Below are 12,161 nucleotides of genomic sequence, written 5' to 3'. Positions count from 1 at the left end.
GAACACAGAACCCCAAACCACCTCACAAACATTTGTAAATGAGACCTATCTGTAGCAATAGACAAAGAAAACTGTCAGGCTCCCCCGACCGCAGCCCCAAATGGATAAAAACAACAACAACAACAACACCACCAACACGTGAGCAGAAACTAAACAAAATTATTTCATCAGGAGGCGTAGCAATGAAGGAGAGGGCTTCTTGCTGAGTGTAATACTAGAAAACGTATGACTTGGGACTGTCAAAGAAACCAAAATGAAATCATTTCACTAGACGCACAGCTGAGAGCTTAACTCAAAATGGCCCACTGAACACAGCACAGATTAGAACCTGGGAGAGAAAGATCTGGAAGTGTCCTACGGTGTCTCCTGAGCAAAAGCTCATGCAACAGAACCCCTGACTTGGAGTACGAACCCCACTAACCACTATTGGGTGCTTACCACGTGTCAGGTTCCAGGGACCACCTCACTTAACCCTCCCAGCATCCCCATGAGAAAGGTACTATCATCATGCCCTTTTAGAAACAAGGACATAATGCCTCAGAAAAGTCAAGTGAGGATTCAGGGTCATATGGCTAGAATGTGAATGTCAGGTACCCCCCAGCTTTGAGGATCAGGGGACAGAGGGAAGGGCCGATGTGGGGCAACTTCCAAAGAGCCTATGTGACTGGGTCTCTAAGATTTGGGGGTGGCCACTTTTGCCCGCTGCCTCCCAAGCTTACCGCCTACCTGTGTCCCCAGAAACATACCGCCTGCACAGATGGTCCCGTGTCCTGTCACAGCCTGCCTCAGGGAGGTGCTAGCCCCTGGTGGGTGGCTCGGACCCAGGCAAGGTTAGGGGACAGGCAGGGGAGGGGTGCCGGGAGCGGGTGAGGCGGGCTTTCCTCTCCTGATCGCATGTCTCCCATTCCTGACTGTGCACCTTCAGAGCCTCCCTCTCTCTGCCGGACACAGGCTCCTTCACCCCACACTCCAACGTCTCTTCCCAGCCCACCTTTGCGGGGTGGGGGACAAGTTGAGGGCCTGAATGGCTTAGGTGAGAGGGGCCCTGGCCACAGCGATGGGAGCTTCAGTTTTCCCACCTGGCCCAGGTTGGGATGGGGGACGAACAAGTGCAGGAAGTCCCCCCGAGCCCCAAACTGCTCCCGGTCACCAAGGGTTAATGTGCACGCCCCACATGCCAAGGTTACCCTTTTCTGCCCACGCTGAATAGCTCAGGCACAGCACAAGGCTTGTTGCTCAGAAGGCCTGCTCGCTGAATCGCCCACTGTCCACCCGGCGCTCCCCTAACAATCACCAACAGTGGCTGGGCCGCCGGGGCTGGCAGCCGGAGGGGGAAGGGGATGCCAGAGCTTTGGCCCGGGTCCCTCTGCAGGAGCCCTCCAGAGATGCCACTCGGTACCAGCTCCGGCCGGATGGGCCGACAGGGGTGATGCTGGGGTGAGGGGGCGGGCAGAGACTTGACCTATAGGAGGGGACTCTTCTGCGTGGCAGGGAGGGTGACCTGGGGGCTTGGCCTGAAGGCAGACCTCTGCAGAGCGCTGAAATGCGCTAATAGAGGCCCAGTGTAGAGTCTGTGACCGTGATGCCAGTGATGATGGCGTGAGAGAGATGTGTCCACATCCCTCCCTCCTCCCCAAGCTCGTCAGGCAAGGCACGGGTGCCAGCAGAGAAACTAAGAGCCAGCGAAGTGAGGCAGGGGGGTGCTCAGCAGGGTCCCGGTGCAGCTGGTGGACAGAGGGCGCACTGGAATAGAGGCAGAGGACTCGGGAGGCCGAGAGGCAGTGGAAGCTGAATGGAGACACCAGTGCGATGCTGAGATGCCTAGATGCGTGAATGAGAATGCTCTGAAAGGCAGAGGGGTTCTGGAAACTGAGGATGGCCCCTAGAGCAGTTCCTGGGAGCAGATGAGAGGGAGTGCTGAGCCAGAACCATTGCCCAGCGGCACCCCAGGTGGCGCTGCAGGCCTCCAACGGGCTCTGTTGTGGGAGTCCGAGCCAAGGTCAAGACCAAAGTCTGTGGCCACAGAATGTTCCTGTGTGTCCAGTCCTCTCCCTGCTGATGGGAAAGCTGAGCACCGAGGTGGGGCTCCTGCACTCTGGGCAGGGGGAGGTGGGGGGCTGGGGAACTTCTTCAACCAGGAACCCTCCAGAACTCTACAAGGAGAATCAAGAGAAGATGGGCACAGTAGGACCACAAGTTAGAACTTAGATGTATTTTGCCTCATATTTAAATGTGAATGATCCCATTTAAAAATTATAGTAGCTAAATAAATATTATAGTAGCTACTTATTATATATGAGGAGCATTATATTATCAGTATTACTATCTGAAAATATATTATTCTTACTGTGTATTATCTATACTTATCATATAATTAGGTGGTCTATTCCCTCCATCCTAACAACAGCCTTTCACAATGCGTAGGATATTTTACTGTTGAGAAAACACCGAGGTAGGTGGTACAGAGCTAGGATATGAACCCACGTCTGCAAAGCCAAAGCCCAAAACCAGCGTGTTTTGAAGGACCCCAAAGGTGTCGGGACCTCCCTAGAAGCAGGGTTCCTCGCCTACCAGAGCAGCTCAGCCAAGGTCAGGCGGCCACTCGCACAGAGCTGTTAGGGAAGCATCTTGTACCAAATGTGGACGTGGCATAGGTTGATGTCCTGATAAATTGCCACCCACTGAGCCCACCACAGTGGGACAGTAACCTGCAGAGCTGCAGGTCAGGAACTGTAGAGAGGAGGAAGCCAGCCTCCTCTCAGTGCCCATTCTTAGGGATCTGGCTCTAAATTACCACTCTGTGGCTGGTAGGCCCTGTGTGGGGGAGGGGTTTTAGAAAGCCACTGCTCCCTCCCCACTGAGCCAACAGTCATCACTACGGTCCCATTTGAGAAGCTTTCAAGCCAAGGTCATGATTATTGCCCACCCTTCCCCCCACCCTCAGCTCAGCCTGGTACAAAAGGTCAGGTTCACCTTGGTCTTTCATTGTTTTGTCAGAACGGGGCTGGGCCTAGATTCTGTTCCAAAGAGCTAGAAGCTCACCTCCTCCTCCCTGCCTTCCTGGGCTTTCTTCCTTCCTCAGCAGCCACCTGTGGCCATCCACGCTTCCTTCAACAGAACCCGAAGCTGCCTTCCTCTAGGCCCAGTTCTACCCTTAGAATGACACAGATCAGACCTCACCTGGGTACAGCCCTTCAGAGGGGCTTGCTTCCAACCACCCATCTCTCAGGTATCCAAGCACCTGCTGTGTGAAGCCCTGGAGATATCAAATGAAAGGCCTCCCTTGCCATAAAAAGGGGACCAATGATAAAACCCGCAAGCCAGGGTGCAGCACGGTAGCTGTGATATGATATGAAGGGTGGGGCAGGAGCTTCAAAACCAGCCCCAGTGGGGATGAGGGGCGTCTGCGGAGGCTTTTCGCAGGAGACACGTGGGCTGAATCTCCGAGGATAAGGGAGCGGGGAGGGAATCCCAGTAAAGAAAATATGAACAAAATTAGGGATAAGATGGGGAGGTGGGAGGATGTGGTACATCGAAGGAGCCACACATGCTTTGGTTTGGTCCCACTACCAGGCAACAGGGAACCGAGGCGGGATGTGGCTGGCTGGGCGGGTCTCAAGGGACTCTGAGGGCCTCGTTGGGTGTTTGCACTTTACCTAAAGGTAACGAGGTGCCGTGGAAGGGTTTGAACATGCACGGAGGCAGGGGACTGGGATGGGAGGCAGATGCCATCACTGGGCAAGAAGTAATAAGGTAGTAAGGGATTAAGAGCAAAGAATCGACCAGAGAGAGATTTTTTTTTTAATTGAGATGAGATTCACATAACAAAATTAACCATTTCACAGCGAGCAATTCAGTGCCATTTAGTACATCCACAACATTGTGCAACTGCTGCCTCTGTCTAGTTCCAGAACATTCTCATCACCCCAAAAGGAAATCCCATTGCTCTCCATTTCCCACGCCCCAAGCCCTTGGCAACCACCACATCTACCTTCTGTCTCTACACATTTGCCACTTCTAGACACTCCATACAAATGGAATCATACAGAACATGGATTTTTGTGTCTGGCTTCTTTTGCTTTGCCAAGACATGTTAAAGAGGGGGAGCCTACAGGTGCCTGGATGGATGCGAGAGAAAGGGATAAGTTAAGCCTTTGGTCACATGTGGATATTGGTGCCTCTGGCAGAGGAAAGAACCCAAGAGGAGCATCGTGGGGTGATAGGATGGGCACGAAGAAGAGGAAGAAGATTGTTCTCGTCTGGCCACTGTTGACTTTGGGGGCCTGTGGACAGCCATGTGGAGGTTCCCCTGTAGCAAGTGGCTGTCCGGGGCTGGGGTGAAGTGTGGGTCTGGGGTGGGGGGTGGTCAGCCTGTGGGTGCAGCCACCTTCCCGCATCGAGCAGGGAGTATGGGAGAGTGGAGCAGGAAGGCTTTGACGCTGGGGACTGAGGCAGCATTTCCACGATGGAACCTGACAAGGGGCATCTAGGGAAGAGGAGAAAAGCCAAGCTGTGTATTCTAACCATACTGCTCATAGATCCTTCGAGATATTCTGAGAAGCTGTGGACTCGCTTTCCTGAAAAATCGTACGAAGAGGCATCATTTGGGTTACCATTTCAGGAGTTTCACAGACACCCTGGAATCCAGCTGAGGACTCTGGGTGTTCAACAACCTCAGGTTAGGAACTCATGGGGGCTCCAGATCCAAGAAGAGACTGGTCACTAATATCATATGCCACAGCCAAGCAGGGGATGAATTGAAAAGCTTACTAGATCTGGCAAGAAGTACATCCTGAATAGCCTTTGCAATTCCAGTGGCTTGGGGCAGAAGACGGACTGTAGGGGCTTGAGAATCAAATGGGAAGCAATCAAGTAGAGAGATGAGTCTAGTCTGTCTTTCCCATAGGCTTGGCTATGAATCAGGGACAGAGTCTATGACGGGAAAGCCCACTAGAGAAGAAGTTGAAGATGCCCAGAGAGGAGTTGGTTGGGATGGAGGGGCTCGGGATGGAGGGGGTGGGGGAAGCAGGCTGTGGCCTCTGCGCTCCCTAGTGGGTTGAGCCTGGCAAGTAACTTAAGTTGTCTGTATCTCCATATCCTCACCCATATGGGTAATGTCAGGGCTTCCCTCATAAGGTTGCAGTGAGGGGAAACATGAAGTAATCCATGTAAATCACTTACATGGTGCTCGGTATGTAGTTACTGATCAGTATACACCTGCTGTTATAATTATTGCCACCATCCAGTACCCAGGTGCCTGGGTGCCTCTCTCTTCCCTGAGGAGCAGGAAAGAAGTTCAAGGGCGGGGGCAGAATTGGGTATGGTTAAAGGTGGAAGGGAAGGTGTGGAGGAAGTCTGAAGTAGAAGGCTGGGTGGACGGAGGGGGGCAGTGTTTGAGAGCAGCAGGAAGGGATCTAAGCCTGGAGACATAAAAGGATCACCTCGCAAGAGCTGAGGTTGAAGCTTCCAGACCCGTGTCTACACAGCTCTCCCTCTGTGCTCAGCAGCTTGCATATGCAGAGGACAGACAGGTTCTTGTACTGGGTTGAGGATTCTTGGGGGTGGGTAAGGGAGATGGAGGAAAGATCAAAAGAGAACGGCTATCTTTGGAAAACAGTTTGGTGGTTCCTCAAAAGAGTAAACATAGTTACAATACGACCCAGCAATTTCATTCCTAGGCTTATCCCCAGGACAACTAAAGCATGCCCCCACAAAAACTTGTCCATGAATGCTCATAGCAGCATTATTCGTCACAGCCCCAAAATAGAAATAACCCAGATGCCCATCAACTGAGGAATGGATAAACGGAGATGGTCTATGCATAACATGGAAAAATATTCAGTCTTAAAAAGGAAGGAAGTCCTGATACATACGACAACACGGATGAACCTTCTTAAAAAATGTTTATTTTTGACGAATATAGAGAGAGTGGCAGCAGTGGGGGAGGGCAGAGAGACAGAGAGTGAGAGAGAGACAGAGGATCCAAAGTGGGCTCTGCGCTGTCAGCAGCAAGCCCGACACGGGACTGGAACTCATAAACTGTGACATCATGACCTGAGCTGAAATCAGACGCTCAACCGACTGAGCCATCCATGGGCCTTGAGAGAGAGAGAGAGAGAGAGAGAGAGAGAGAGCAGGGGAGGGGCAAAGAGAGAGGGAGACAGAGAATTCCAAGCAGGCTCTGAGCTGTCAGCAGAGAGCCCCACGCAGGGCTCGATCTCATGCACCGTGAGATTAATACCTAAACAGATATCAAGAGTCAGACACTTAACTGACCGAGCCACCCAGGCACCCGATATCAGTGAACCTTCAAAATAGTGTATGTAAAAGAAGCCAGTCATAAAAGACCACATATTTTATGAGTCCATTTATATCAACTGTCCTGAATAGGCAAATCCATAGACAGAACATAGATTTGTGGTTTCCATGGGTTGCAAAGTGGCAGGGGTGTGGAAGGAAGTGGGGAGTGACTGGTAATGGATACAGGGTTTCTTTTTGGGGTGATGAAAATGTTCTAAAATTGACTAGTGGGGGTGGCACAATCCGGAGTATACTAGAAACCACTGAATTATACACTCTAAGTGGGTAAATTGTACAGCATGTGAATTATATTTCAGTGAGACTATTATTTTTAAAAAGGGAGAGGAAGACTTGTGGGGAAAAGTAAAGCTAAGAGGGTGAGGTTAGGCTTGGAGAAAACAGTGACCAGAGCTGACGTCACCATGAAGTCAAAGAATGAATGGGGAAAGGGAAGGAGACCCTCAGCGACTGCGGGCTGTCCTCAGACCACTGGGTGTTGGGAACTCGCACCTGATGACAGTTACATCTCTGAAGTCTTCTGGTCTCCGAGCGAATCATCTTTGGTTGTTTCACGTGTCCCTCACAGCTGTGATTTTAAGTCTTGTCTGTTAAGATTTCTCTGCTTGGGTTTCCTGTCCCTCCTGCCCTACCCCCAGCCCCACCGATCCCGGGTTGTTAACAGTTTTCATCAATAACCCCCAGGCTCTGCTGGCTTCTTTGGGATCGTCCCTCCCTCTCCCTTATGCCACCGAAACAAAGTCACCCTTCCCAGAAGCGTCAGCCATTTGGACCGTTTTAATCAAACATCACAGCTTGGGTGACTTATAAAAAATAGGAAATGTATTACTCACAGTTCAAAAGACTAAAAGTCCCAGATCAGGATGCCAGCCTGGTCAGGGAGTCCTCTCTTGCAGGTCTCAAATATCTTATGATGTCCTCACATGGCCAAAAGGGGAAGGGGCTAGGTGCAGTCTCTGTCCTTTTTTTCTCGCCCCCCCCCCCAGCTTTTTTTTTAATGTTTATTTATTTTTGAGAGAGAGAGACAGAGCATGAGTGGGGGAGGGGCAGAGAGAGAGAGGGAGACACAGAATCCTAAACAGGCTCTAGGCTCTGAGCTGTCAGCACAGAGCCTGAAGAAACACGAGATTATGACCTGATCCAAAGTCAGACGCTTAACCGACTGAGCCACCCACGCGCCCCGTGCAGTCTCTTTTATAAGGACACTAGTCCTGTTCAGGAGGGTTCCCGTTTCATGACCCAATCACCCCCCAAAGGCCCCACCTCCTAATCCCATCGCATTGGCAGTGATGTTTCTGTTCACCTATGAATTTGGGGGGGGGGGGGGCACATTCAGAACATAGCACCAGAGAAATTTCCAGCACTGGCAACAGCTGCTCCCCTCAGTCCCCCTAAGGAAGATCTCAGACCTCTGGCCAGCAGCCCCATTGTTCCCGGGGAGGACCCCTCTGAGCGCCACAGCCCCTCACGGCCTCCTTCCCATTTTGACCCAAGAGTCCCATCAGTGTGGCCCGGCCCCATAGCTGCTGGATGGAGAGCAGCAGCCCCCAAGTGACGGGGCCGTGAGATGGCGTGTCTGGAGCCACCAGGCCTTAGCGCCCACTGGGGCTGTCTGCCCTGACTTTGCCTCTGTCTGGCCATTCTGCAGAGTACTCGGTGGCCATGCCTAAGTCCGTGTTCCCGGGCCTCTTCGTGCTGGGGCTGCTCCTCTGGAGCCTCATGGAGTACCTCATCCACCGCTTCCTGTTCCACATGAAGCCCCCCGGGGACAGCTATTACCTTATCCTGCTGCATTTCGTCCTGCATGGCCAGCACCACAAGGTGAGCAGGGCAGACTCCTGCCCGGGGCCTGGCAACCGTGACCCGCTCGGGGGAGCTGCTGATCTTTCTGGGAGTCAGGCCGGGAACAAGTGGCCATGAGGGCATTTGCTGCTGCTCAGAGGGGTGACTGGGTCCTAACTGGAAGCGGGCGTGGACAGAGTGAGCATGCGTGTCTGCACACCATTCATTATTGACACCAGGCACGCTGCAGGTACATTTCAGCCGTCATCTTTAATCCCCACAGCATCTCATTCATTCGTTCGTTCGTTCATTCAACAGACGTTCACTGAGCGCTCCCTACCTGCGGGCACTGTTCTAGACACAACAGAACAAAACTAAAACCTCACTGTCCTGGTGGAGCTTCCTTCTGAGGATGGTGCTACAGCTCTCCCCATTCCGCAGAGCCGCAAACTGAGGCTTAGAGAAATTAAGAAACTGAGGAACTTGTCCAAAGTCACACCTGGCACAGCCAGGATGTTGGGCCCCATTCTGTGAACCCCAGAGTCTGTGCTCTCAACTGTCTTTCTTCTTTTCTCCCTCCCCGCTTCCCTCCCTTCCTGCATTTTTCTTCCAGGAGCTGGTCCTGGGGTTGGGGGTGGTGGGGGAGGCCCACACCCGCGCATTGCTCTGTGGCTATTACCTGCTTTCTCTCTCTCTTCTCCTCCAGCCCAGAGAGGGTCTGTCCCTTCTCAGAACACTCACCAAGCAGTCTCTAAAACCTTACCTCTATGCCAGGCCCTAGGCTGTTGAAGCTGGAGTCTAAGGCTTGGCTCTCTTATCTGCTTCACTGTGACCACACCCCCTTGGAACGCCCCCTAGGAGGTGGGGACAGGGAGACCGCATCCGCCTCCGCTCACGCTTCTGGTACCGGTCTACCCTGTGAGCCTGCGTTAACCTCCTCTTGCTGGTGTGCTGGCCCCCCAGACAACATCAGGCCTCCGTCCGGGTACCCCGCATGGTATCTGGCGGTGAGGCTCCTCTCTAGCACCTAACAAGTTCCAGGGCCAACGTGGCCTCGTGGGCTGGGAGCCCGCCGCCCACATCACGTCCGCCGCCCTGTTCTTGGACAGGTCTCCAGGGCCCGTCCTGGCTTGGAAATTGGGAGCGGGACAGTCTCTCAAGGGCCTTCAAGCATGGTGGCCTGCCCTCCCCAAAGCCACCGAAGGTGCCAAGCCCACCCGTGACAGGTTGCTGCCGCCTCACTGGAACGCGCGGGCGACTCTGCCCCTGTCCTCTGCGGTGCTGGGACCACAGGCAGGCCCCCCGGCCCGGCCGGCCGTCTGCTGACGCGTGAGCCTCTCCCTCCGCAGGCCCCCTTCGATGAGTCCCGCCTGGTCTTTCCCCCGGTGCCGGCTTCTCTGGGGATTGCCTTCTTCTACGCGTTGCTACAGCTGCTCCTGCCGGAGGCGGTGGGGGGCACTGTGTTCACTGGGGGCCTCCTGGGGTACATCCTCTACGACATGACACATTACTACCTGCACTTCGGCTCGCCGCACAAGGGCTCCTACCTGTACAACATGAAGGCTCACCACGTCAAGCATCACTTTGCACATCAGCAGTCAGGTGAGGCCGCCCACTCCCAGCCTCCCCTCATTTGTTCTCGTATTTATTTTACAGCCACCAGTGAGCCCCTACCAAGGGTCGGGTACTGTTCTGGGTGCTGGGGATACACAGGAAGGCAAGCCGGGGGCTCCCACCCTACCCACCGGGAGACAAACAGCAAAGATAACTTTAGACAGTGATGAGGGCCTCAAAGAAAAGAAACCACGAGATGTGGGGGAGGGTCCGGCTCTGTGTCATAAAAACAACGCGAGTCACAGATGTGATTTCAAATTTTCTAGTAGCCACGTTAACAAGCAAAATTAAACAGATATAGTTAGTTTTAATAATATATTTTACAGGTGCCTGGGTGGCTCAGTGGGTTAAGCGCCTGACGTCGGCTCATGGGTTCCACCCCTGCATCAGGCTCTGTGCTAACAGCTCGGAGCCTGGGCATGCTTCAGATTCTGTCTCTGTCTCTCTGCCCCTCCCCCATTCAAGCTCGCGCTCTCTCTCTCTCTCTCTCTCTCTCTCTCTTTCTCTCTCTTTCTCAAATATAAATAAAAACATTAAAAAATTTTTTTTATTATATATTTTATTAAGGGGCACTGGGTGGCTTAGTCGGTTGGACATCTGACTTCAGCTCAGGTCATGATCTCCTGGTTCATGGGTTCAAGCCCCATGTCAGGCTCTGTGTTGACATGTTGGAGCCTGGAGCCTACTTTGGATTCTGTGTCTCCCTCTCTCTCTGCCCCTCCCCTGCTTGCACTCCGTCTCTATCTCAAAAAAAAAAAAAAAAAAAAAATTAACATTAAAAAAAATTAAAAAACCAATATATTTTATTAAGCCAAATACAACCAAAATATTACCATTTCTGCCTGTAACCAATATAAAAAATCGCTAATGAGATATTTTACATTATTTTTCTTATGTTACATCTTCACAACATCTAGTGTGTACTTTGTACTTACGGCATATCTCAATTCAAGTGCTAAGTTTTCGTTAGAAATGCTTTAAAAAAATTTTTAATGCTTATTTATTTTTGAGAGAGACATAGAGCATGAGCAGGGGAGGGGCAGAGAGAGAGGGAGACACAGAATCCGAAGCACGCTCCAGGCTCCAAGCTGTCAGCACAGAGCTTGATGCGGGGCTCGAACTCACAAACCACGAGATCATGACCTGAGCCGAAGTCAGATGCTTAATCGACTGAGTCACCCAGGCGCCCCTTATTAGAAATACTTGATCTATATTTAGAGTTTATAAAATTGACTGTTTAAAAAAGTGAATTCACATTAGGTGAGTTGTCCTAAACATGCCTAAAAGTTTTTCAGTAGATCAGGGTGCCTGGGTGGCTCAGTTGGTTGAATAATCACTCAACTCATGACTCTTGATTTCGGCTCAGGTCATGATCCCACAGTTTGTGAGTTTGAGCCCCGAGTCAGGCTTCATGCTGACAGTGCAAAGCCTGCTTGGGATTCTTGCTCGCTCACTCTGTCTCCCTCTCAAAATAAATAAATAAGGGTGCCTGGGTGGCTCAGTTGGTTAAGTTTCTGACTCTTAATTTCAATTCAGGTCATCATCTCACAGTTCAGGAGATCAAGCCCTGTGTGGGGCTCTTTGCTGACAGCAGGGAACCTGCTTGGGATTCTTTCTCTGCCCCCCCTTCAAAATAAATAAATAAACGTAAAAAATAAATTAATTAATTTAAAAAAGTTTTCCAGTAACTCAGTCAACTATAAAATTTTAAATTGGAATTAAAGTTATTTAAAATAAAATGAAATTGGGGCACCTGGGTGGCTCAGTCTGTTGGGCGTCCGACTTCGGCTCAGATCATGATCTCATGGTCTGTGAGTTTGAGCCCCATGTCGGACTCTGTGCTGACAGTTCAGAGCCTGGAGCCTGCTTCGGATTCTGTGTCTCCCTCTCTCTCTGCCCCTCCCCTGCTCATGCTCTGTCTCTATCTGTGTCAAAAATAAATAAACATTTAAAAAAATTTTTTTAAATAAAATGAAATTAAAACTTACAAAGCGGGGGGGGCGCGCCTGGGTGGCTCAGTAGGTTAAGCCTCCAACTTTGGCTCAGGTCATGATCTTGTGGTTCACAAGTTCCAGCCTCATATCGGGCTCTGTGCTAACAGTTCAGAGCCTGGAGCCTGCTTCGGATTCTGTGTCTCCCTCTCTCTCTGCCCCTCCACCACTCATGCTCTGTCTCTGTCTCTATCTCTCTCAAAAATAAATTAGCATTAGAAAAAAAAAACTTAAAAAAATGAAATGAAATGAAATGAAATTAGGAATCGAGTGCCTCCGTAGCTCCAGCCACATTCTCGGGGCTCAGCAGCCACACCGGTCAGTGGCTACCGCATTGGATGAAACAGCACTAGGTAAAGTGGTCTAGGAACGTATCATTGCAGAAGTGTCTTTACAGCTGAGGCCTAAGCTAAGAGAAGCCAGCATCCAATGTCTGGGGAAAGAACATCCCAGAAG

At 51.4% G+C, this 12,161-nt stretch overlaps 1 protein-coding gene across 1 annotated transcript in view; it reads left to right on the top strand.

The window, feature by feature from the left end:
* FA2H (fatty acid 2-hydroxylase) overlaps positions 1-12,161 on the top strand; it is a 54,784-nt gene that overhangs the window by 40,732 nt on the left and 1,891 nt on the right. Inside the window, exons 5-6 of the mRNA XM_043599676.1 lie at positions 7,967-8,139; positions 9,450-9,702. Coding sequence (XP_043455611.1) covers positions 7,967-8,139; positions 9,450-9,702 — 426 coding nt within the window. The remainder of the gene's footprint in view (positions 1-7,966; positions 8,140-9,449; positions 9,703-12,161) is intronic.

The sequence above is a fragment of the Prionailurus bengalensis genome, chromosome E2, assembly GCF_016509475.1.
Source record: "Prionailurus bengalensis isolate Pbe53 chromosome E2, Fcat_Pben_1.1_paternal_pri, whole genome shotgun sequence".
Taxonomy (NCBI): Eukaryota; Metazoa; Chordata; class Mammalia; order Carnivora; family Felidae; genus Prionailurus; species Prionailurus bengalensis.
The sequence above is the reverse complement of the archived record's forward strand: the minus strand, read 5'-3'. Positions and strand labels throughout refer to the sequence as shown.